General features: G+C 32.5%; 2 protein-coding genes and 3 long non-coding RNA genes across 10 annotated transcripts; 4 read left to right on the plus strand and 1 right to left on the minus strand.

The window, feature by feature from the left end:
* Nucleotides 1–809: 809 nt before the first annotated feature.
* LOC121130063 (BTB/POZ domain-containing protein 3) lies at nt 810–15,548 on the minus strand. Of its 6 annotated transcripts, none has more exons than XM_071893713.1 (6): nt 14,335–15,548; nt 11,858–14,258; nt 11,507–11,781; nt 11,201–11,417; nt 1,365–2,078; nt 810–1,310 (listed from the first exon to the last, which is right to left on the minus strand). In XM_071893713.1, the coding sequence occupies exons 1-2, from the start codon at nt 15,400–15,402 to the stop codon at nt 14,253–14,255; spliced, it is 1,074 nt and encodes a 357-aa protein (XP_071749814.1). In that variant the 5' UTR covers nt 15,403–15,548; the 3' UTR covers nt 810–1,310; nt 1,365–2,078; nt 11,201–11,417; nt 11,507–11,781; nt 11,858–14,252. The 6 variants fall into 6 exon arrangements, with proteins under 6 accessions (XP_071749814.1, XP_071749812.1, XP_071749811.1 ...); XM_071893711.1 differs by having other exon boundaries at nt 11,201–11,413; nt 14,327–15,402; XM_071893710.1 differs by having other exon boundaries at nt 14,327–15,402.
* On the plus strand, nt 2,880–3,571 carry LOC139907328 (uncharacterized). Its single transcript, XR_011783861.1, has 3 exons — nt 2,880–3,136; nt 3,191–3,330; nt 3,393–3,571. It is a non-coding gene; the product is annotated as an uncharacterized lncRNA (long non-coding RNA).
* Nucleotides 5,379–7,017, plus strand: LOC139907325 (uncharacterized). Its single transcript, XR_011783858.1, has 3 exons — nt 5,379–6,046; nt 6,101–6,240; nt 6,303–7,017. It is a non-coding gene; the product is annotated as an uncharacterized lncRNA (long non-coding RNA).
* On the plus strand, nt 12,071–17,112 carry LOC121130342 (uncharacterized). The gene is made up of 2 exons (XR_005868697.2): nt 12,071–12,207; nt 12,290–17,112. It is a non-coding gene; the product is annotated as an uncharacterized lncRNA (long non-coding RNA).
* Nucleotides 17,113–18,593: 1,481 nt separating this feature from the next.
* LOC121130141 (uncharacterized) lies at nt 18,594–22,879 on the plus strand. The gene is made up of 3 exons (XM_040725868.2): nt 18,594–19,066; nt 20,539–20,667; nt 21,881–22,879. The coding sequence occupies exons 1-3, from the start codon at nt 18,645–18,647 to the stop codon at nt 22,650–22,652; spliced, it is 1,323 nt and encodes a 440-aa protein (XP_040581802.1). The 5' UTR covers nt 18,594–18,644; the 3' UTR covers nt 22,653–22,879.
* The last annotated feature ends 3,139 nt before the right edge of the window (nt 22,880–26,018 follow it).

Below are 26,018 nucleotides of genomic sequence, written 5' to 3' on the forward strand. Positions count from 1 at the left end.
AAATTAAATATCTGGTGAGAATAGAGAAAAACCAGAGATACATCAAATTAGAAGAATTTCTACCTGAAACCATCATTCCTGATTGTTAATTTTTTAAATATAAAAACTCACTTATCGATAACTGGGATTCTGAGACGGTTTTCAGTGCGATGCCGGGCATAAATAAGTTGAAAACGTCCCGTCGGACATAGGGTCACTTCAAAGATAGGATAATGAAATTAAAAATTGTAGATTTACTACGAAGATAGTTGATTGATTCCATAAGTACATTTAGCTGTACTAATATTAGTAATATATAATTAGAAACTACAACTTCAATTTTAAATATTATATATCTATTACAGTTTTGTTTTTCGGTTTCTTTCATTTAATATATATATATCGGTTAATAAAACGTTCAGTCTTAGCCTCTAAAAACAGAGGGGACTATGTTGTTGATCCTTTTTACAGCAACAATTTTAAAATTTTTATTATAGGCTTTTGTTGTATCTTCTTAATTAATTAAATAAGTACAGCCCCAAAGATGCCCATTTAAAGGACCAACCAACACTAAACACTGGAGTCATGGATCACTGTTGAGTGCCTTTAGTGTCGTCTCATGCAAGAAATATAATTTTGATTGCAGCGGCATTTTTTCAAAAAAAAAAAAAAATATATGTATCTAAGTAAATTCAGACAATTTTTGAGATAGTCGAAAACATACTTTAAACAACATAGGTTCAGAATTAGGGGATGGTAAGAAAAGGGCATCCTCAAATACTTCAAACACACACACAACATTAATATTAATTAAGTCAACGAGGCAGCAGTGAATTCAACTAATATTTGTATTTCATTTTAAAGCAAAAATAAATAAAATATTGACATTACGGTTTAGTCATAAACATCATAATTTATGCATGATATAAAACCATGATTTGGCGAAAAGGAAATTATCTTAAATAAGGAAGAATCCTGTGGCATCTTATAGTTTAAATGATTATTAAAATAATTAGTTGATTTAACAGTGGCTGTATATTGTACATTAGGATCAAGTCTGATTGGAGCTGGAAAGGGATAGAAAGTCTGCTTTGTATCATTAGTTTTTATACCACTAGATGACGTCCCACAAACCAAACTATTCTTTTGAACAGTAATATTAACATTATACGAATTTGTTAGTACAGTGAGACCAGACATAACGACTGGACTAGTCACTTCAAAAGTAAAACTTGATGATGATGAGGAACCATAATCAGAATAAGCAAACTCGCTCTTGGAAGAATATAAACAAAAACTTTGAGCTCTCCAAGATGGGGATTTTAATTTAACTACGAAAAAATAAATTAAACAAATTGATCCAATTAATTATTATCTTAAGTTACCTTCAGGAACAATCACTGCTTTATTTACAAATAAGTTGACAAGCTCATTGGAACTCAAGACAGAGGATGGTACAACAATCTCCGCTATTTCCTTGGCACTCATCTTTTCAAAACTTATGTAATTAAATGCTATTCCGAGCACTTTTCGTTTTTTAGAAGCCAAGATTCCAGGATCTTCTTCTTCATTTATTTCACCTTTGGTGTTCAATCGATGAGTGGCCCATCTAAGAGCAGCATCAAAAACAACAATTTCTGAGCGCTCTAACTGTTTTCTACTTAGAACATTATTAAGCGTAGAGAAATCTATATTAAAAAATGAATAAGCTCCATAGCACAAATCCGGATCATCTGAAATAATATCCCAACATATATCCCAGAACTCAGGACAATCGTAGACTCGTGTTTTGCTCATGAAGAGAATGGCGTTGTGTGGCTTTACAATACTGCCCAAATATGTGATACATTCCTTTGTGAGAAAAGGCAACATGTACTTTTTAGAGCAGTACAAGACCTCAAATACAATGTTTTCATTCAAGGAAATCTTATCAAGGTAGAGATATGCTAAAAGGGCCTCAAAAGTATCAGGCTCCACATCTGGAATTTCAATATGAACCCTTTCCATCACTGACTCCTTAAATGTACCCTTGAACATTGTCTCGAAAACTGGACTTCCAATACACAAAATGAATTTATGCGCAGGAATTTCCTTGGGACCTAGATACAAATTTGAAATAATTAATTAACAACTATAAAATATAACTCAGTAATCATATTAATGTAACTGACACTCTTTTAACATCCCTACCAATATGCATATTGAGAGTGATTTAAGAAATACAAAAATAATCTAGTGAGGAGTCATTATTAATATTTAAATAGTTTCCTTTAGATCCAACGTTGAACGTAACATCCGCCAAATGTGGGTTTAGGTAAAGAAAAGTACACTTTTCATTCATGTTATTCTTATTTAATTGCCAGTCTAAATTATCTGTGTAATTTAAGTCTTCATTTATTGAAACTTCCTTCGTTGGTTGATTTTCCATTTTAAGCTTCTTATATTTGGCCTGAGACTATATTATTTATACTGTTGTCAGCTGTTAAAAGCAAAAGATAAAATACATCGAGCAGGTTAAAGTAGGGTGAAGCACGCCTCACCCTCTAAAATTTGAGTTTCCTCTATACTGGTAAGGTTCATAATTTTGGTATGAATACAAAAGCGTATGAGGAGAATGGAATAATTGATAAGATAATATAGATCTTCTTCTTTTATCAAGAACATTATCATTCCCGCCTTTATTATTCAATATTAATATAATATTAGATACCGATAGTCGATAGAGAACTGAATAAAATGCACAAAATAACGTCGCTTTCTGTCTGGATTTCTGAAAATGGAGGTCCAGGAATTCGGAAAATACTTACCGGATGAGAAACAGATGGCTTGTTGGCTTATTTATTGATATAAATGTGCCTTTAGTCCCCTCTCTAGAATTACGCGCCACTCATTATCCTCACAACGATGCTTATTGCATGTAATATAACCTTATCCATTGCTAATCATCTACGTTCAAAAAATTTATGGAGAAATACAAGGGTAAACATATCCCTTCCCGAGGAACCATCATTAAATTAATGGAGGATGTTGGTACTGATGTCATATATAGAATACATATAAAAATGTTTTGAGTCATCCACACCAAATGATGATTAAGTTATCAGTAAAAGTATTTACGAATATCGAAATGGAACTCTGAATTTTGTACTATCTCACAGTAAGTATTCAATTTTTTTTTTAAATCTAACCATAAAATATGATTCTATTTTAGCTAAACATATCAAGAATTATGATACACAACTCAGTAAAGGGCAAAAACAACTGCTTAAATGGTCACAACAACGGGGGTAGTAGCTTTGGATGGTTTGCAACTAGTTTGTCTGAGACTACTTACTTCGCTTTAAGACTTGGGTATGATAATTAGGTTTTCCAATATTACATAGTCAATAAATATTACTTTTTTATCACTAAAGGCTTAGCTATGGTTGATGGGCTCCAAGAAATGGTGTTCAGAAAATTCATAAAAGGCAAAAACAACTGTTTAAATGGTCACAACAACGAGGGTAGTTACATTGGGTGTTGCATTATAATTAACAATTGTGTATATCCATCATGATAATAGTATGTTGTTATATAAGCATACCTAAATAACGGGGAAAATCTTTTTGATGCTCTTAATAGGGAGTAATATCGCCGGACATTACTACATAATTAGCTTTTGCTCTAAATCTTTACAATGAATTTATTTATAAAAAATTTTTATTAGTATATTTATTGTCTAATTTTATGATTTTGACATTTACTTTATTATTAATAATTAGTTAGATCTCATCGGTAGAGATATATCTATCCTGTGCACAATTGTATATAGCAACTTCCACATGAAGAAGAGGGGTAATTATCTTTTTGATTAAACTCCACGTCTCGCTTGTGTATTGCAACCTAAAGTTATGACATATTTAACTGAATTCCGATGTCAGAACAAGAAAATATTATTTGGATCAATCTATTATTTCAATATTCTGTATTTATAATTTATTGTTATTATTAGTTATATGATTCCAATTGTTTAATTTTGTATATTTAACATAAATGTATGATGGTTTATTTTTTAGTATGTAGATTATATTTAATTTAAGCCTTCTTTTTTAAACTTTGAGCTTCAAATATATTTCAAATACTCTACTTTGTCGTTTCATTAGCTATTATTCTGAGAAAAAGGTTCATAATGAATTACAATTTCATGGAGTGTGACGTTTTAAAATCTACTGTAACGGATAAAAAACGTCGAAGTCAATTATACGTAGTATATCTTCATTAAACATTTTGCTAATAAATACATTAGTTATACTCTCAAAAATCATAATAAAGCAGGCAGATGATAATCACATCAGTATTTTAAACAATGATACCGTATGTCTTTTTCCCCCTCCTCCTTGCACGCGTTTTTCTCTACAATATTATCAACTATAAATATTAGATACCGATAGTCGATAGAGAACTGAATAAAATGCACAAAATAACGTCGCTTTCTGTCTGGATTTCTGAAAATGGAGGTCCAGGAATTCGGAAAATACTTACCGGATGAGAAACAGATGGCTTGTTGGCTTATTTATTGATATAAATGTGCCTTTAGTCCCCTCTCTAGAATTACGCGCCACTCATTATCCTCATCTCATAACAAGAGTATGGATATTCATCTATAAAATCAAGTTAATAATTTATTCAAAGTGGGAATTGAAGTAGAGTTGACTATAAGAGGGAGGATTGAACGCAAGAGTTACAATGAAGGATTTGTGGGTGGTGAAATAGAAATGCCCTTATTCCTCACTGTATTTTCCATTCTATTTTTCTTTGTATAACTCTTCAATTCAATAATATAAATATAGGAAGATTTATTGAGAGATATTTATATGCAATAGCAGAATAGGATATGCTTACTAGACAAAACTATTGAGAAAAGAGAGTCTGGAATCATTTTCCAATAGTTTTTCAATCACAAAAGAGACTTGCAACTATTAAAATATTACAAATTAGGGATGAGGCTTTAAGTGTCCCGGTTATATAATTGTCATTCAGGATCATTGATATTATATTGTTGTTTTTATCTTTCTTGTATTAATTTTATTTGTTTATATATGTTATATATTTAATTTAAGTAATACAGGAATGGACGTCTATAATTGTATGTTATTAATGATTGTATTTATATGTATAATAACATTCTGAAGGGGCCGGTTTATCGCTGAGTGAGAGGTTTTTGTATCATCATGTAGATAAATCATATCTAGAATCGAGGGCATATCATCATGTGAGCATATCGCGTATCACATGATAAATATGATCTGGAATGTTCTAGAATTAATAAGTAAGGCAGCCCTAAACCTAACCTCTATAATTACTTGAGTCCATGTCCATGTAAAGGTAATCACCGTATTACCTACAAATTATTATAGTATTGATAAATTTGGTAAGAATAGAAAAGCGTGCGAGGAGAAAAGAAGAATTACTTATGGCATCATTGATTAAATAATATACATCCTCTTCTATCAATCATGAACGTTATCATTCCCGCCTTTATTATTCAATATTAATATAATATGAGATGGTGATAGTCGATAGAGAACTGAATAAAATCCCCAAAATGACGTCGCCTTCTGTCTGGATTTATGAAAATGGAGGCCCAGGAATTTGGAAAATGCTTACCGGATGAGAAACAGATAGTTTGTCGGATTTGTCGATATAAATGTGCCTTTAGTCCCCTGTCTAGAATTACACGCCACTCATTATCCTCATCTCATAACAAGAGTATGGATATTCATCTATAAAATCAATTTGACGATGAATACATCAAGTCAGACTTTAACTTTGATCTCACAACAATGCTTATTGCATGTAATATAACCTTATCCATTGCTAATCATCTACGTTCAAAAAATTTATGGAGAAATACAAGGGTAAACATATCCCTTCCCGAGGAACCATCATTAAATTAATGGAGGATGTTGGTACTGATGTCATTTATAGAAAAATGTTTTGAGTCATCCACACCAAATGACGATCAAGTTATCAGTAAAAAGTATTTACGAATATCGAAATGGAACTCTGAATTTTGTACTATCTCTCAGTAAGTATTCAATTTTTTTTTTTAATCTAACCATAAAATATGATTCTATTTTAGCTAAACATATCAAGAATTATGAAACACAACTCAGTAAAGGGCAAAAACAACTGCTTAAATGGTCACAACAACGGGGGTAGTAGCTTTGGATGGTTTGCAACTAGTTTGTCTGAGACTACTTACTTCGCTTTAAGACTTGGGTATGATAATTAGGTTTTCCAATATTACATAGTCAATAAATATTACTTTTTTATCACTAAAGGCTTAGCTATGGTTGATGGGCTCCAAGAAGTGGTGTTCAGAAAACTCATAAAAGGCAAAAACAACTGTTTAAATGGTCACAACAACGAGGGTAGTTACATTGGGTGTTGCATTATAATTAACAATTGTGTATATCCTTCATGATAATAGTATGTTGTTATATAAGCATACCTAAATAACGGGGACAAAATCTTTTTTGATGCTCTTAATAGGGAGTAATATCGCCGGACATTACTACATAATTAGCTTTTGCTCTAAATCTTTACGATTAATTTATTTCTAACATTTTTTTATTAATATATTTATTGTCTAATTTTATGATTTTGACATTTACTTTATTATTAATAATTAGTTAGATCTCATCGGTAGAGATATATCTATCCTGTGCACAATTGTATATAGCAACTTCCACATGAAGAAGAGGGGTGATTATCTTTTTGATTAAACTCCACGTCTCGCTTGTGTATTGCAACCTAAAGTTATGACATATTTAACTGAATTCCGATGTTAAAACAAGAAAAAAATTTCTGGATCAATCTATTATTTCAATATTCTGTATTTATAATTTATTATTATTAATAGTTATATGATTTTAATTGTTTAATTTTGTATATTTAACTTAAATGTTTAATGGTTTATTTTTTAGTATGTAGATTATATTTAATTAAAGCCTTCTTTTTTAAACTTTGAGCTTCAAATATATTTCAAATACTCTACTTTGTCGTTTCATTAGCTATTATTCTGAGAATAAGGTTCATAATGAATTACAATTTCATGGCGTGTGACGTTTTCAAATCTACTGTAACGGATAAAAAACGTCGAAGTCAATTATACGTAGTATATCTTCATTAAACATTTTGCTAATAAATACATTCGTTTATTAGCAAAATGTTTAATGAAGATATACTACTATGATTTTTGAGGGTAAAAATCATAATAAAGCAGGCAGATGATAATCACATCAGTATTTTAAACAATGATACCATATGTATTTTTTTTCCCCTCCTCCTCGCACGGATGATTCTGTGGAAGATCTTGGGAATTTTATTCTTGAGCATAGATACAAACTACTCACGAGGTGTTGGATCTGAGTCTTTCGCACATCCATAAATTTCATTATCCTTATATTAAAGAGGCTAAATCCTCACATAGTCCTTTGCCCCATTTAGAACCTAAGTTGATCGTAGTTTCTGGAAATATTTAGGGATCCGGATTTATTATATATTATACGATTTCGATACATTTTTGGAAGATTGATTGAATAGCATGGACCTTGAGGCTTGAAAGGATAATTATAAAATCATACCGGTGGTATTTGAAGCTTAAAGAGCTCATTATAAAACCAGACGTTGGGGTAATTGAAATTTGAAGGACTCATTGTAACACCATCCACATTCAATCGGGCTTCCTTGAGTATATTAAGTCGATTTATTTGATATTATACGATTTCGATATATTTTCGGAGGATTGATTAGAAAACATGTACCTTGAGGCTTAAACGGTTCATTGTAAAACCCATACCGGGGGTATTTGAAACTGAAAGGGCTCATTATAAAAGCAAATACATTCAATTAGGCTTTCTTGAGTATATTGGAGAAATAAACCAACGCGTGGGGCTCACTGTAACTAAACTCACCCACTCGATCCTACTTCTTTGAGTATATTAGAAGAAGGGACTGTTAGTATGGTAGTTCAAGCTTAAAGAGCTCCTTATAAAACCATACGCGTGGACCTTGATGGATAAAAGACTCATTGGTACACCACACATACTTATTTAGACTTCTTTGAGCATATTAGAAGAAGGGATTGTAGTGTGGTATTGGAAACTTAAAGAGTTCATTGTGTACCAATATTTTAATATAACTTATTGAACGAGATTTTGAAAACTATTTATCTATTCTATTCAAATATCGCTAATAAGATAAAAATATTAATTATTTTGTTTCAAAGCTGAAGTAATAATTCAAGCTTATAGTTTTCTTTATATTTTATAGAAAAATATTAAAAACAAAAAAATGAATGAAGAAAATGATACAATCCCGAGATGTCTTGAAAGTTCTGAACTATGAGATATATTTCAAGAACATAACTTCACCAAGTTAACCTCGGAGGAAGAAGCATCCGTCAAAAAAGAGATTAAAACGTTTGTTCTTGACGAGGTTGAAGGGTCACAAACTATTAAATAAAGGAATCCAAGACGACCGAAAGAAATGAGGAGAGAAAGAGTTGTGGAGGAATAAGGCATAGATGTAATCTAATAGGAACACGTATATATTCGTATTAATAGATACTCATTACTACTTTGACAAACATACAAAATGAACGCCGTTTTATAAGAATAATAATGAGGGTAGTTCTCTATACATATATTAAATAATAAACATAATTAAAAGATGAGAAGATAGTAAAGGAGTCACATATACATAAAAAAACTTTCCGTCCATTATGGACAAAAGAGATAGAAAAAGAGAATCCTCAAATGGATGGGTAGAATATAGAAATAAAAGTTGATTTGAATCAAATTTTTAAAAAAAATGAATCAAGCAAAACATTATACCCCGATATCGGTTAAGGATTCTGAGCCTTGGAAATGATTCCAAGAATCTACTCCCATTAATTCAATCCCGGAGGAAGAAGCGACTATCAATAAAGAGCTCAAAATTTAATTTAATCAATTTGGACGTGCTGGAAATCTAGAGCAGACGTTGACGGCCCCTGAGTTGTGTATACAATCGACTCATGAGTGTCAATTTCCTGTTCCAGATCGACCCTTGAGGAAGAAAATACGTAGAGTAAGTTATAAAGAAAGTAAACCCCATAAATTATAAATTTATCTGGGGTATAGCATGGCAATACAAGGTAGCTGTTACAGACATTAACGTATTGTTTCGCTCAATTAGTGAGACTTCATGAAAAGGTCTAAAGCCTTACAACCTGGGGTTCTATTAATTCCTGTCGAAATTGAGTAGGATATACGAAGACACAGGGACAGAAAATGTCGTATTCTGAATGGAGGGGGGTCTGTTGGAATTTGAGTCTTTTGCGTATCTGGCCATATAAAAAAATGGAAGGGGGTTTGTTTCTGTTCTTTATAATTATATTATTCATTCGAAATATAGAACTCTGTACCGAAACACTTATGTAATTATTGTCTAGTGTTTTATTATAGATTAAGCAATACAGTCTATTATTTTCATTATCCTTGTTTACTGAGAGAGAGAGGCGTAAACCCTCAAATTAGGCGAGAAGTCACTATCACAGACCTTGATGTGAATGGACATCTGCACAATGAAGGATTCCTCAATTACAGTAGATGAAATCCACCGATTATAACTATTGTTTTATTTTCAACTTGTCTGGAGCTTATCTCGACTTTATGTTACAAAATCATCGTCTTGAAAATGAAGAGAGCAAACTTGTGAATTCTTAAAAGGTGCATAGACTCTACCAGGTTGCATAGGAATTTCTATAAGCATGGCACCTCTTGTTCCCTCATAAGAGTAGAGATACAATAGATTTCTTTGGTGCATTTTATATCCATTGCGAAGATTTGGAATACAACAGTAGGCTGACATTAGGAAAAAAGATCTGAAACATGATTTCAAATTCATGAGGTACTGCATATATTAATATATAACTATGTACAACCAAATAATTATCTCTTCTATTAATTATTATCATTAATGTTATAATAATTGTTCAAAAAAGTAGTTATTATCAGTTATGGAGTCAGTTGAATCAAATTACATCAATTTCCTTACTAGCTTTCTTTAATTCCAGTCTCGACAATATTGGATTCACGACTACTAGAATATTCCATGATTTGGAGTGAATAATCAAGGATGCAATCCAAATTATACCAATGAGTATGAGGAATAATACCAAAATTCGTTGTTACGTATATGAAAAATATAATAAACTATGTAAAAAAACTATGTAGCACCTATCCTGTAAGTTAAAAAAAGAAAAGCGTGAGTCATCCATGTGTCTAGAATTCCGTGCTACTTCGTACACTTATCCTCCGTTGCCATAAGGACAAGAATACAATTTCTTATTGATCTCTCGTCGCATGAACAGAGTCGAAGGGATATTTTTCACACATTTCAAAAATTTTACAAAAGAATGCTTAAAATCTTTAATAATTTATTAAATCAAAAAATATTTAAGAGGTGCAGCTTCTGGCTTCGAATTCTACTCAAAGTAAGCACCCTCAGTGGCGATGACCTTTTCCAGCCTGGACCTGAACTTACTGCAAGTGCGCTCAACCTAGTCTCTGGGCAACTTGTTGAAAATCAAGATGATTCGCTGCGTTAACTCGGCCACCGTGTTGCACGAGGTTCAGTTGGTGTCTCGTTCAAGTGCGACCCACAGGTAGAAGGGATTGCAATCGGGACTGTTGGGAGGACAGATGTAACCTCTATTTAAACAAAGAAGATAATGATATTTATTACTCTAATACTGCAAATGCTAGAGGAATGGGGATTATGTTAAGGCTGAAATCTCAAGGGATATGGCAAACGACATAGTAGCTAGCTAGTAGATTGAAAATTAAATTTGACCATTCAAATTTAATTTTAATAGTGGCCACTCCCTCCTGCATTTAGAAATATTTATTAATCTATGTATATTAATGGATATTTTAATAGAAGTTATACATAGAAAATCAAGTAAATTAATATTGACAAATGATACGACATAGAAGTTATTAATATTACATATCATATTAGAAATGGATTCAACACATTCGTAGCGACTAATGTAAATTACATATACCTAAAATATAATGAGGCATTTTTACTAAGAAATAAATATACTAATTATTAATAGAAATAGAATCCGTTTTCCTCCTATCATACTACGTATACACTAAAAATTATCTTAAATAAATATTATATCTACATGTGAGACTATTCAGGAATTGGTTCTTCGTTGTTCGTAAATTCAGGTACAACTTAACTTGACTGTGAAAATCAGGGCTTGTATTTTTGATGTGACAAAATACGAAAACTATTTAGATATGTTCTCCAAAAGATAGGACAAAAGCCAGATGGAAGAAATCGAAGAAAGATACTTCTAACTTGATCATCCATATCAAGAGAGCAGATTCGACTCCTTCCTTGCAAAAGAGATTAAAAGATTGCAACATTAAGAAATCCATTCACATGAGTAGGGAATTTCAATATTTCAAATATAAGTATTACTTACTTTATTTGAATTTGTACAAAGCACGGTATTATATAGAAATATTGATTATAACGAAGTATGAAGCCTTTATCGTTACATTAAAATAATAAAAAAAAAACTATTAAGATAATTTATTGAAGTATTATAACGTATGCTTATAATAGTAACTAGGTAAAACAATAGTAATTAGAAGTTAAAGCAAACGCCCATAAGTCTTTTTTTGTATATTAATGTTTTTTCTGTAATCATTACAGATTCCAAAATGAAAGGAATCGTCAACTAAAAGCAGAAATAACCTATTTTGAAAGAAATAAAATAACATCCTTATTAGATATAATGGCCTACTCGAGAAACTGCGTCAGCGACTACTACCTTAGATGAGGTTCTAATGATCAATCAGACTAAATTTCCAGCCTCAGCGATGCTGGGAATCATGGCATCAGACGAGAAAAGGATGCCCTCGTATTGGTTCCCGAAAGGCCTGAAAATTGGGGCGAAGGAGTGCCAGGACGTCCTCAAGGAGGTAGTGTTATCCTGTGTGAAGTCCAAAGACCCAGAGGAAATTATGTGTTCCAGTAGGATTCTGTTCCGGGGCACAAGGCCAGGACGACGCAGCAACGGCTTAAGGAGAATTTTTCCGATTTATGGCCTCCCTTCTCGCCCGACATAAATCCTCTCTACTATGGCTATGTCGAAAGTAAGCTGAACCGAACTTAAAGTAGGTGAGTAGCTAGAACTTATTTTTATACGTTCCAGCTATTATTTATTATTTTCTTTGTTTTTATATTATTCAATCCTACCTAGGAGTGAAGAATAGCTAGGATTCTAGGACCGACGTATCGATCCTTATGACCGTTTAAAGATAAAAAAACTTATAAGGAGGGGAGATTGATTAGGAAATCAGTCTTAGAACCGATCCAACACTAATGTAGAACATTTAGGGGGGAATCAAAGGAGTACATTTTAGGTATTTTAAATAGATTAATAAGGACTTCATTTTTTATTATTAGTAAAAGTATTAATTATTTACAGCAAGCATCGATATTTTATTTTTTTAACATATAATATTATTCTTAAATTTCAAAATGGACAATTAAGTTGGACAAGACCAAAAAAAAAAAGAAGATAAATTAAATTACATAATATTAATAAAGTATATATGATTATAATAAATTATCAGCTGCATTGCCAATCACAGTAATTGAAGTTACATAAAATAACAGCAGAGGGGAAATGATTTTTACACATTTTGAAGAGAGCAAACCTGCAGTTATTGTGGCGTATGCAGCCGGAGAGTTAAGTATTAAGTAAATTAGGACTATTTTAGCAATATAAGCATTTCATGATACTATGTAATTAATTAATAATAAATTTTGTCAGTGGAATTGAATTACAATCAGAGTAAACTACCTATTTTGATGATATATTTTTTTTTTGTAAAATATAGAAACTATTTTACAAAAAACAGCAATACTCCGTTTAGTTCCCGGATTGGTAAAGATTTTCCGGAAAAGTAATAAAATCAAACATTTATATACATACCAAAAGTATAAAAGGATACAGTGGAACACACTTAATGCGTATCTCAAGGGATTATTCCTTTAGAGAGGACTTTTAATAAAGGCCTGAAATACCATTAATTGGATACGACAGACTCTTATTATAGTCGACCCCTTTTGACAGTCCCTTGAGATCCAGATTAAATGTGTTCTACTGCAATTTGTAGTTCTAGAATAGTCTTCGCTATCCATAGTCAATTAAACAGACTGTTCGAGGTATTGCTATACAGTAATACCCTGTATAGACAGAATATTGTTATAGCATGGATCTTTTAGTAATAAATGAGAATTCGTATATAGTCTTCCTTACAGACGAGCCTTGTGTCTCGTACAGTCCAGTATCTCCACAGAACCAATTAGCCTAACAGTTCGGAGTATTGCTGTAGTGTCGTTATTGATGATATATCTATAAATAAGTATGCACATGTATAAAATTAAACTAAATTGATTAAAAACAACTAATTTTACATTCAAATAGTATCTAAAAATATATGATTTTTATGGCTGTACCATAGCTTTTTATAAACAGTACGTGGGTAAATGAGTAAAGCGATTTAATATTTCTTTTATTTGACATATAATATTCTCATTTATGAATCTCAGAGGGTATATGAATAATTAATTTATAATTTGACATAAAAAAAAAAAAAAAAAAAAAAAAAAAAAATTAAGAAACAAAATTATGAGTGTAATATATTTAACTTTTTTATAATAATTAAAGAAATTTGAAAAAAAAAAAAAAAAGAAACGACATTGATAATAATTACATTGACTATAAAAACATGCTTGCTCAACATAAAATATGATTAATTTAATAATTTGACAAAATTATAAATGAATGATTAATTGACTAAAGGCAAGACCACCATTTATCATTTAGGATAGATAAATATAACTTTATCTATAAAAGGGATTTGGAGCTCAAAAGTCATTAAAAAAAATATAAATTTAAATTGTTTTTGTTTTGTTTTTCCAAAGACTAATTTGCCTAATAATATTTTGATAATAATTTAGTTAAAGGTATAACAATCGAATGTAAACGAATAAACATTTGAGGCAATTTAACAAAAAAAAAAAAATTGTTTATGTGTTAGTGTAAATTTGGGATCTTCTTCATTTCTACATAGTGCCTATTCCTCACTCATTAGTAGATGCTACGTGTGCTATAGCCTGGTAGCAGCTAGCTAGCAGCTTCATGCGGAGGAACATTACATCTTGTAAAAAAAAACAAAAACGTAAAAAAATTAAATTAGATATGTTATAAAAATAATGATTATTTTACACATATACTTCGTCTCCACATGAAGCGGCGTGACGCTGAATAACGGACTCGGGATACTTTTGATTGCATATAGGGCATTCCACAATAGAGATGTCCTCTCCGGAGCCCTCACAAGTTGCTGCATGGATTTGAATTTCGGAGCGGGAAAATGGTAAATCACATAGGGGGCATGAGACAGGAGACTGTTGGCTTGTACGACTGGTGCCTCGATACTTGGAGGAGGAAGTTGAACTATTCAAAGAGTTATTATTGGAGCTGTTTGTTGAAGAGCTGCCCTTTGTCTTTGTGGTTTCCCTTCCGTCAGGAACGGGTCTCTTCGTAGAGGCAGCACGACGTACCCGTGAGGATGTAGATGATGAAGGAGATGGACGATGTAGAGAGTTGCTGCGTCTAGGAGTTACAGTAGGGGTTGTAGTAGTAGTGGGGGCATGTGAACTAGGTTTACTGGGTTGCGCGTTACCATCAGGTCGTCCACGAGATCCTGGTGGAGAAGTGGCACGAAATCGCATTTCTCTTCGGACGGAGCCATCATTTCCTATAACAGTGCGTGTGATGTGAACGGTGCTTCCATCAGAGGAAGAATACGTCGTGGTTTTCACATCCCCATTGTTACGCGAAAAGAGAGAGTCTGAGAAGGGAGTTGCGTGCTGCATAAAAGAGGCAGAAGAGAAGGGACTTCCGGCATGGAGGCCAAAGGGGTCTAGGGAATGGTGCTCAAAGGATCCTCCATTCACACCTCCAAAAAAAGATCTGAAAAGCTCAAAAGGGTCCGAAGGGTGAAAGGAAAAGTTCCTATGGAATTGAGGAACGGACGTCGACCCTCCGCTACTACGAGATCCGCGTCCATTTCGACTGGAATGGAGTCCATCCTCCCCATACATGTCGTAGACCCTCTTCTTGTCCTCATCGCTCAGTACTTCGTAAGCCTCGCCGATCTCCTTGAATTTATCTTCCGCCTCCTCCGATTTGTTCTTATCCGGGTGGTATTTGAGAGCCAATTTCCGGTAGGCCTTCTTGATTTCACTCTCAGAGGAGTCGCGTCCAATATCCAGGATCTGGTAGTAATCTTTACCCATTATTAATTATTATTAGTTACGAGAACTCAAATCAAGTCCGCGTTGTAATCGATAATTAATGGTCCACAACAACGATCAGTAACCCTCTCCTAAGACAAACAGCGCATATCAATAGTATCTTCACCCACAAATCAATCTTTGCATGCAGCTAGTGCAGCTCACTCGGAAACCCAATTCTAAAATTCACTGACTCCCAAAGGCAGCAAATCGCTCCATTCAAAGCTCCTAGGAAAGAAAGAAAGAGAGAGAAAGAGAAAAAAGAAACAGAAAGAACAACCTCAAGTTACTTATAGAAAAAAGAGTTTGTATATGCGACCGACCCCTTATTCTCCTACACCAAGGTAAAGTACGGAAGCAAAGCAAAAAAAAAATATGAGTAATCGAAATAAAGTCCTACATACTACTTAATACAAAACTTGCTTCATCCTTCCACACGCTTCTTTCTATAAAAATATGTGTAGAGATATATCACTGCCTTACTTTAGGCTAATACAAAAGAAGTACCCATAGTATTTCGTTGTCAGCTGTAGATTCTTTCCTCTCACTTGTTACGTCATGACCTTTTCCACCTTGCATATTTTATTCTTTTTGATTAAATAACAAGCTCATTTGTGTTTCTATATATACGTATGCGCCGATTCCTAAAGGCCAGGAATACAATTTCTTGTGGATCCCTCGTCGTATATTGGCTATTTTATTGTTTTATAAAGAAATTTTGGCTATCATATATGAAAATATATAGCTACGCTTGTAAAACAATACACACTGGTCAGCAAAACGTGGATTCTTAATTAATGTTAATCAAGGTATATATAATACCTTGATGTTAATTTTCTTATCAATATAGGAAGGTTTAGTTCTATTTTTTGACATTCTGGTCCTGCCATCCTTTGTTATTAAACAAACTACAATATTACTTACATGATACAGAACATTCGTCAACTCGTTATCATGAATGAGCAAGAAGCCAAAAGGAAGTACATCTCAGAACTCCTAGATGCTAAAGTCGAGGTGGCGATGATTATGGACATTGTGAAGTGTTCGAGGAGCCTGGTTTTCAAGGTGGCCAAGATGAAGAATGATGGGAAAGACCTCTCCAGGAAAGCAGGAAGTGGAGGCCACAATTTAAAGAGGGATCCAGAGTTCCTGTCCAAACTGGAGATGAAGATCAAGGAGGACCCCACCAAATCGATGAATCGCCTTGCCAACGAGTTCTCCGTGGCTGCTAAGACCATCAAGAGGGCCGTTAAGGCCAATAAGCTCAAGAGGTAAAGTGGCAAAGAGATGTGGTCCCTTCCTCGCGTAACACGCTGGACTTTGCTGGCTGGGACACTTTGAGAAGGAAGCTTACGAAATTCCACACCCAAATGTGGACTCACATGCAGCCGCCATAGTGGCTGCGAGTGATAATTAGTTGAAGAGTTTGTCTTCCACTACTCCAAGGCCTTCTAGCGACGTGTAAAGACTTTGATTGATGCTGAAGGTGGCCATATTGAGTGACAAAGTCTGCAAGGGGCTTATTTACTAATTTTGTTAAAATTATTATTGAAAAAAAAAAAAAAAAAATACTAAAGTAATTCAGAAGTAACCCCCCCCTTGAGTCCACGTTTTGCTGTCCAATCCTGTATATTATTTATAATATACAGGATCAAATAAAATACTATGTAGGATTTTAATATTATGAAATATATACATAGTTAATTTTTGTAATTCATTTTAGAAATTGTGAACTAATCATATGAGAAGAATGTTTCCTTGGAGTACTGAAGATATAATTATTAGCAGTTACTATAATTGACTTATTTAGCTAGTTACAACATTATTCCGTAGCTTCTTTTTTTTTTCTCTTTCTTATTGAAGGAAAGTTTGTGTGATATATAATATACTATATTCTATTTGGGATGTCTGTACAAGTTACAACTTGTATATCCAAACTGTACAACTTGAAATTACTTCGTCTTAAAATGCATTAATATCATCTCAATTTGATCTATTTTGATTGCATGGTTATTATGTATTTATGAGTAATATAGCCATAAGCATCTGAGCTCTATAATGTGTCATAGAATGCTCTTATATTTTATTCATTTGTTTTAAAATAGTCGAATATACATTTTAATATATAGAACATCCATGGAATATTGAATTATTGCTCTGTCCTTGAGAAGGATTACAGTAAATCCTTCATTGCAAACTCAATTGCAATTCATCTTATGTTTTGGTTGCAGCTTGTAGTACAATTTGATTATACAAGTTGCTACTTGTACAGCACGCTTATAAATATTAAAAAAAACCAAGGCCAGGAACGCCTAGTTCTTTAATGATGTCATCTTCTCTCCCCCCCATGATTTTTAGGGGCCTTCACTTATCACTCCATTCTGACACATCCTTTTAATAATAGTAATATCATATTATCTAGTATATTCTATGAAAATATTGACTTAATTACGAAAATATATGGATGAAAACATGACAAATATTGACTACATCATATAATTATCTATCTTGCCAAGTCATTAGGGTTCAATTCAATGTTATAATTTATAGAATATTACAGTTACACCTCGTTTTCCCAAACAAACAAACACCACCTGTTAGCATTGAAATTTCTGATGTCTGAATATATATATATATAATATTAGCTCATTTATCAAGTTCAATGCCCACATAATTTAGCCTCATTCAAAGACGAAGAATTACTTTACATAGTAATATGTATTTTTTATAATGTAATCCGCTAATCCCATTGGCCATTGGCTTATCAAAGGACTCAATCATCATTCATGTTCTCTTTCTTTTTCGATTTAGCTACTACCCGCTTCGCATATCATAAAATAATATACATGGTAGTCGGTATATACAGGTTTGACTAAATGTCTCAATAGACGCTAACAGCTTGCATTAATTATTAATATTCTTGTGTTTATAAGTATAGTTAGCCATGCGGCCTTTATGCATAATAATAATAAGGACACACCTCCATAATATTTAGGTTTATTTCTAGCTATGAAGTTGGTATGAATGAAAACCCGCGACGTAAAAAAACATTTATATAAAGTTAATCAAATAAAGGAAGAGATACATACACCACTAGCTGTGACGTCATATAAGAAATGCTATCCCTCCTATTGGTTAAAAGAAAAGAAACTCAACCAATAAAATAAATTAATGTTCTTTTTGTCTCATGTGGGCCTTTTAGCTTGATGATTTGAATTAGTTACTATAAAGCACGACTACGAAGGATGTTGCTTTGTCACAATGGGAATCATGGGAAGGATATCGTTACTTTTATGGACGAGACTCGTCGGAGGCGGATGTTTGAGGATGTGAAAATCATTTGTAAGGACTCTGCGGTGTTATGGGCCCATGCGGCGGTTCTTGGATGTCTTTCCCCATTTTTAAAGAGCCTTTTAATCGTGGACTCTCCAGAGGAGGACTCTTCAAAGACCCTTGTTCTTCCCGACGTTCATTCCTCCGTCATGAAAAAGACTCTGGAGGCACTCTACAAGGGGAACGTGACTCTACAGAAATCCCTAGTCGACCCCATTTTAAATGTGCTCCAACTTCTAAAGTGTGAAACTCCGTGTACGGAACTCAAAGAGTCCCCGCCGCCCCTGCCTCCCTCCCATTTCCATCCTTCTACTCTATTCGTTCAAACACTTGGGTTATCAATCGCTGCCGCCTTTCATTTCCTTCTTGTTTGCAATTGTAATCTTTTGAGTTTGCTCTCCAGACTTTGATATTTCCTTTTCTAAACATCCCTTGTGCATCAATTAGTACACTCATATTAGGTTCAAATGTGACTAACATATCATATAATCCTCAAACCACTTCAAAATTGTTTCAAAATGAGTCATGCACGATGTAAAATGAACCATAAAACTTATTTACATTAATGTGCCATGTAATTTAAATAATTTATGTCCACTGTTGTGTCTAAAACAACTAAAGGGCTCTACTCAGAAACTTCTAAGTATGCATATTTGTCTCATTTATTGATAAATTATGTTATTCAAAAACAAAAGAGGCATTAGTCGTACAAATCCCCATGCTATTAAAACAATAGACTATGATATTCTAAATATTATGTAAAAAAACCTTAATCTTGCGTACAAAACCAATACTATTAGATAATATTGTGAGCCAAAGTATAAGGAGATTTTTGTCTCACATTATTGATAAATAATTTTACAAATACAAACGTAAAAGTGAGTTATGAATATCTCAATTTTGAAGGATTACATCTTCGATATCTGTTTAAAATAACGCTACGCTTAGGGCTCACGATAGACTATCTATACAATTTTGGACATAAATGGCTTCCTCTGCCCTCTCATAGTCTTTTGAATCAAGTTCAAAGAATTTGTAACTAATTAATAATGTGTAAGTTTGAGTTCGTTTGTTCTGGTTTTTCTTAATGGGATAATAGTTTTTCTCTAACTCGAGTTGTATTGTGATATATATATAGTCTAAATTGGCAACTAATGATTCAAAATAATAATTATTTTTGCCTTATGTCTACTAACAATCATTTTAATTATTTTATATTACAGATACGATCTCCCATACATTATTAATTCATTAAATCATGAGTATATTATATAAATATATTCAAAGATAAATGCTTTGAAAAGTATACTCCGCAAATATAATCTATGTTTTATTTAATAATTTCTACAGGATATTATTAACGGATATTAAGTTACAGACAAAACCACTTAAAATCGTTTTATTGCCCATATCATTTCATCACGAATTTGCTTCGAGTGACACAAATGAGATATTTTTGTAAATGGATACAATTCTTAAAGATATATATAGCATTCACAGCTAAATCAAAGTTGATGAAATGATAGATTTTTGTCTTTAATCCTGTTGCAAATTGTTTGAACTAGAGCTGAATGGACTGTTTTTTGTTACATCATTATTTTTAATCATGAATGATGATCATTCAAGGAGGGATCAGTTTATATACTTTATATTTTTTAATTGTTCTGAAAAGTGGACATTGTCGAGTCACATTTTTTTTCTTATCATGTGCAGTTCCTGCTTCTAAATTGGACATTTGCCCTTATTATGAAAATACAATATTAAGTCTGTTAGACTGCAGTTTTTGTAACCTAATTGTTCTATCAGGGAAGAAAAAAGTTTGAACAAGTGTGTTATGTGTTCCAAAACATTTCTACATCCTCAGAATTTAAAAATTCATCTACAATCACATTTAGGATTACAAGTGCAATTAAAGAAATGCTTTTCGTGTAAAAGGTGATTAATTAATGTATAATTTAAGTGCAGTTGTTTATTTTCTCAATCCTTACTCCGCGGCGGAGCATTACTACATATGCTCATGAGATGTTTGTCTGGTGTGATGCAGAAATATATGAGAAATGATTTACATAGTTAATGTCACACACACACACACACAAAATATTTTCTGGTGATTCTCTGAATTTCTCGAAAGAAAAAAAATGAACTTTCCTTTTTAAAAAGTTGAAAAACAATGAACCTTATAGTAATTATAACCTCTACTTTTTTCTAGTGAGTGAGTGATAGTAATATGAAGTGTTAACGAACATGTAGCGAATACTCTTTTGGTTCTTTTTTTTTTTTGAAAACTAACGGAATATCATGAGAAAATTGAGAGATATTTAAAAAAAAATATATATTTTTTCAGGATACTGTGAAAAATAAGGGAAATTTATTTAATGAATACGTGAGCTTACGGTCTCCAAACACTTAACCAGTTACTTTATTTGTCAAATTCCTTCTAAAAATAGTTTATTGGATAAAATAAAATTGTTTTTTCATTCTCTGAACGCCATATAATTGGGATACAATTGTATTATTGTTTGTGTGATATTTTTTCTTTGCTTACTTAATAATTTATTTTAATCGATATTACGATTCTCATTATTGTGACGCTGATCTGATCCAATTTTAATAGAATTATGATTCATAATTACTCTATGCATTTAACTAGTGTCGTTGCTAGTCCTACTTTAAGAGGTTCAACACCCTAAAAAAGTTTCTGAATATATATTTTTTTAAACTATATATATTTGATAAATGAACCTATTTATATTTGTAATTATATTATGTTAATGATCATTTTTGTATTAAGCCCCCTCCTCCTATGATTAAAGCTAGAAACGTCCCAGTCTATAACAAGGATATACTATGTTTCCCTGTATTGTACCACCTTGGTATTCTTTCCTTCGTTTTACCCAACAAACTATTGTTTGCAATTATGTTATGGGTTTGAAGATGGTCACTCCGAAATTATATTAATATAACCTATTTTAATCAAAATAAGCTGAAATTAACTTAAAATGTGCTAGTAATAAGAATACAAAATGTGTTGGAATTTGATCTCATTAGGGGGAAGGGGGAGGGAATTAGCTGATGAATCCTTTGTATTATTCAACTTACTTAAAATAAAGGCGCTAATCTAGATGAATAATTTTTTTTTTTTTTACAGAGTTTTTGGTCGCAACTTGGAATATGAACTGCACATGACCTCACATAGATACTGGCAAAAATTGAAACATCGTTTCCTTCATAAGTGTCTAAGTTCTAGTACTTCAAGCAAAATATATAACCTCAGAAACAAACTCATTAAGCGCTCCATATCCATCTTACTAAAAATAAGTCAACGGAGGCAGCTTCAATTGAAAGAAACTTCTAATAAGGAATCAGAGCCATCGACAATTCTTTTCCCTTGTCCGACAGAGCCGGTGGTAGAAAAGAAAAAATTGAAGTTGAAAATAAAAAATCTAAACTCTCCTAAAGTATCAGAGGCTCCAGATTCCACGTGGTGTAAAATATGTCGCCGATTTTACGCGGATGTTCGAGGGTTAAAGAAGCATTATCGACGTGTTCACTCCTCTCATCTATCGAACACTGTGGAACTCAGGAACAAGTCAAACACCAAATCGCATATTGTAAAAAGAAGTCCACTCTCAAATCGGGATATAGATTTGACTTGTCCCACGTGTGATAAAGTCTTTATAGCTTATTCTATATTTCAAAGGCATTTAAAGACCTCTCATCATGGTAATCTGAGAAATGTTTTGCAGAATCGACCTCCTCCCCCTCCAACCCCCCATATGAATAAAATCCTACAACCCACAATTATAGTGAGAGGGAAAGAAACTCCCAAGTATGAGTGCCATTTATGTAAACAAGTATTTTTGAGGGTTAAAGATCTTGCAAAACACAGAGCCAAAATGTGCTCCGCCTGGGTGAATTAATGATTTCATCCTTATTTAAGTTCTCCTCTCAAACATAGCCTCATAAATTTGATCAATGTCTGGTACAATTTATTTGACTTTATTAATTATCCAGCTATGGTCAGATTTGTTTAATCATATTATATAATTCATTATATTAGTGTAACATTTTTGTCGTTACTACCACGTCTTTATATTATATATTTTCCAAAAATTATTCGTTAAAATATAAGCTAAAAAATTGTGAATGTGACTGGTTTTTTTTTCAATTTTAATCAGCGTTGTGGAAACGAAGTCGATACCTTACATGTAGTGTTCGTAAAGTACTTTTTTAAATGGCTATACATTATAGATATAAAATACTACTAATTTATGAAACTTGAAAGCTCATTTGTAAGTTTACATGACAAATCTCAAACGTGATTTAAAGTCTATACAATAAAAATTCCCGAACATCTCTCAAGTCTAAATTATTATGGTGCGTAGACTATAGCCACTAGCCATGCTAGCTCATTACATATTCTTGAGTTCATAAGGTATGTTCAGAACTTATAAATGCATTATCAATATATAGATTTTGGTACATTTCATTTGTTGTTTATCTTGTTAAATATCTTCTATTCCAAATATTTTCTTTATACTTGCACAACTATTTACTGCACATAACTCTTAACTACCTATAGCTATAAAACAAATCTATATTTATAGTCTCTAGACTTAAATGACTCAATCGTTCATAGTATTAAAATAGTTTATGTGTGTCTGTGTGTGATGTACGTCGCGCTTAAAAAAAACTGATCAAAACACATTTATTTAAAAAGTGGAGACAGATACAGTGCTTAGACATAAAAATTGTTTAAAATTTTGAGTTATGTATATAAGGCCATGTTTAATTCTGATTAGAACGGAGTCCTGGGGTATGGAGAGAAAGTTTGATTTTTCGCTAATAAGTTCATTTTTTTTTATAACCAAGATCGATTCCCCGTATCTCAATGTCTTTTTAAGGTAAGGGTTGTCGATTCGAAAATGCACCAAAAAAAATAAAAATCCAACAAAACGAACTATTGTACTATATATACAACAAGACACTTTTCAATCTTCCTCCTCCTCCGTTTTTTTCTGTATAGCCACAGTTTTTGTTCTTCACTATACTATGAAAAATTAGACAGGAAGGGGGAGATTGCATTAGCCAATTAATTCCTCTTGTATGAATACTTATGAGAATTAAATCTGTTCAATAAGGTTTCAGGTAGTAACATGAAGGGGAGATTGCATTAATTCGGCTTGGATTGCTGCAATTCAAATTAACACTGATGATAATTTAATCTGTTCATTAAAGCCAAATAGTGACATTGTATAACTAATTTGGCATATTACTTTGGTGGTATTTTGAAGTACCTATGGCTATAAGCATTCTATCGAAGCATTGGATATTACGCAGGATACTAATTTATTTGTAGGTAAAGTCATTTTAAAGTTGTTATGTAGTAAGTGCATTTATTAAGCGATCTTCACTTTAGGCAATTTAGGAGTAGGTTAGTTTATTGACATCACATGACTCTTTCATTATCATCCGTCATGCGTCCGTAGAACGGGTAGGCTTATACTAAAGCATAAAGTTTAATGCTTTAGCTCATACAACTATTAAATACCGTGAGCGGCCAATTGGCTGAAAACATTTTTGCCGAAGAACAATTTGCCGAATAGGCAATTTTTGGAACGGACAATTCACCGAAGAACAATTTGCTGAATGTACAATTTGCCAAAGGGTTATTTTGGATATTTGACCGAAACATAATATTCGATAAATACTATATTGATATATGGGATTGCATATTTTAATTCAATTAAAAAATATTGTATGATAAATTGCCCGATTGTTATAGTTTCTATGCTATATATGTCATATAAGTAAATTAATTAGTGTTCTTTTCCAGAAAATATTTTTTTTTATTAATTAGATATATTCATTATTGATAATTATATATATGAACACAACACAGTGGCATGTAGTTCGAATCTTTTACCGTTCGTGTACTTTAAATAAATTAAATAATGAACAAACACGACAGTGATTCAATCGAAGGGACGAAGTACTAATGAGTAATATCCGTTATCAATTATCGTTCGACATGATGGATTTATCTTTCGATTAAAGAGAAATACTATTTTTTATTTTTATCATGTGTGGGTTTTAGTTTAATATTTGTATCTCCTTATACTCAAATGGTTTTGTTTGTTATGTTTAATATGTTAAAATTGATAAGTTAGATAGATTTCATAGAACAGTTTCATAAATGCATGAGTGAGGAAAACTAGCACTTAAAGTATAATACCGTTAAGGGAAATATAAGGGACCTAGAATCATCGAATCCATGAAACCTTCCCATAGAGTTGGCCTCAAACATACGTACTGCAATTGACCAAATTATATATTTACAAGAAGGGTTTTTAAGGACGTTTCTGTACATAGTAATTAAATAAGTATATATGTAGATAAATTCAATAAATTAGCTAACTGATGGAATTTAAAACTAACAAAGGATATTAAATTTCAAATAATATTTATGTTGGAAATTTTAAAGTTAAATTTGCAAAAAAAAAAAGAATCAAATATTCATTGTCTTGGATACAAATTTCAAAAATTCACATCTATTAACAAAAAGTTAAATTTTTGTCGTACAAGAGAATGATGTTGGCTTGATCACCAGTGACGAGAATGTTATGCCGGCTCAGATTTTTGACCACTGTCTCAAGTTGACATCTTCAGTATGTTTGCACATAATTAAGATTGTTGTGATGCCATGGTTGGACACCTGAGAATGAAGCTAAACGAACATCGTCATTCTCCATAGCTCTTTGAGATCCCAAAATTTCTCTGTGAATAGAAACATATCCTGCTTTAACAAAAAAGATGTAATTGGGAGTCCTGCGTATCCTTTATTTCCCGATTTCCCTGGGGATCAATGTCGAGGGTTATCATATTAAATGATACAAAATTTAATTGTTCAATTTAAATTTCCTATGTAGTAAATCTCGTTTTAAAATGCCATCTACTAATATTCAAACTTATTTGTCCCGGATACTTCTGTTGAGCTCAGACTCTTGAGAGATCCCATAGCAGCAGTAGACTCCGGAAATTGGGATCATGGAAGAAATGGGTACTGTGATAACTAGAAGTCCTACCATGTCGATAAGGAATCATCCCAAGGCTCTCAATGTTAGTGATTGGATTATGCAGGACTTGGGGAAGCCCTCTTATGTACCAAGACATCGGAAACTGCTTTCAAGAGCTACATGCTAATTGGTTAAAGAGCGTTCTGAGACAGTTCCTCCCTTGACTATTCCATTTCGGGCATACTCCATAAGAAAGCTTGTCCTATCCCT

This window comes from Lepeophtheirus salmonis, chromosome Z (genome assembly GCF_016086655.4).
Source record: "Lepeophtheirus salmonis chromosome Z, UVic_Lsal_1.4, whole genome shotgun sequence".
NCBI classification, from domain to species: Eukaryota; Metazoa; Arthropoda; class Copepoda; order Siphonostomatoida; family Caligidae; genus Lepeophtheirus; species Lepeophtheirus salmonis.

Bases quoted from the DNA above. Each gene is read 5' to 3' on its own strand.
- LOC121130063 (XM_040725762.2), bottom strand. The intron at 1,311-1,364 runs GTAACTTAAGAT...ATTTTTTCGTAG, and splicing joins AGCAGTGATTGTTCCTGAAG to TTAAATTAAAATCCCCATCT.
- LOC121130141 (XM_040725868.2), top strand. From the start codon at position 18,645: ATGTTGCTTTGTCACAATGGGAATCATGGGAAGGATATCGTTACTTTT. The intron at 19,067-20,538 runs GTTATCAATCGC...TTGTTCTATCAG, and splicing joins CTATTCGTTCAAACACTTGG to GGAAGAAAAAAGTTTGAACA. The intron at 20,668-21,880 runs GTGATTAATTAA...TTTTTTTTACAG, and splicing joins AAATGCTTTTCGTGTAAAAG to AGTTTTTGGTCGCAACTTGG.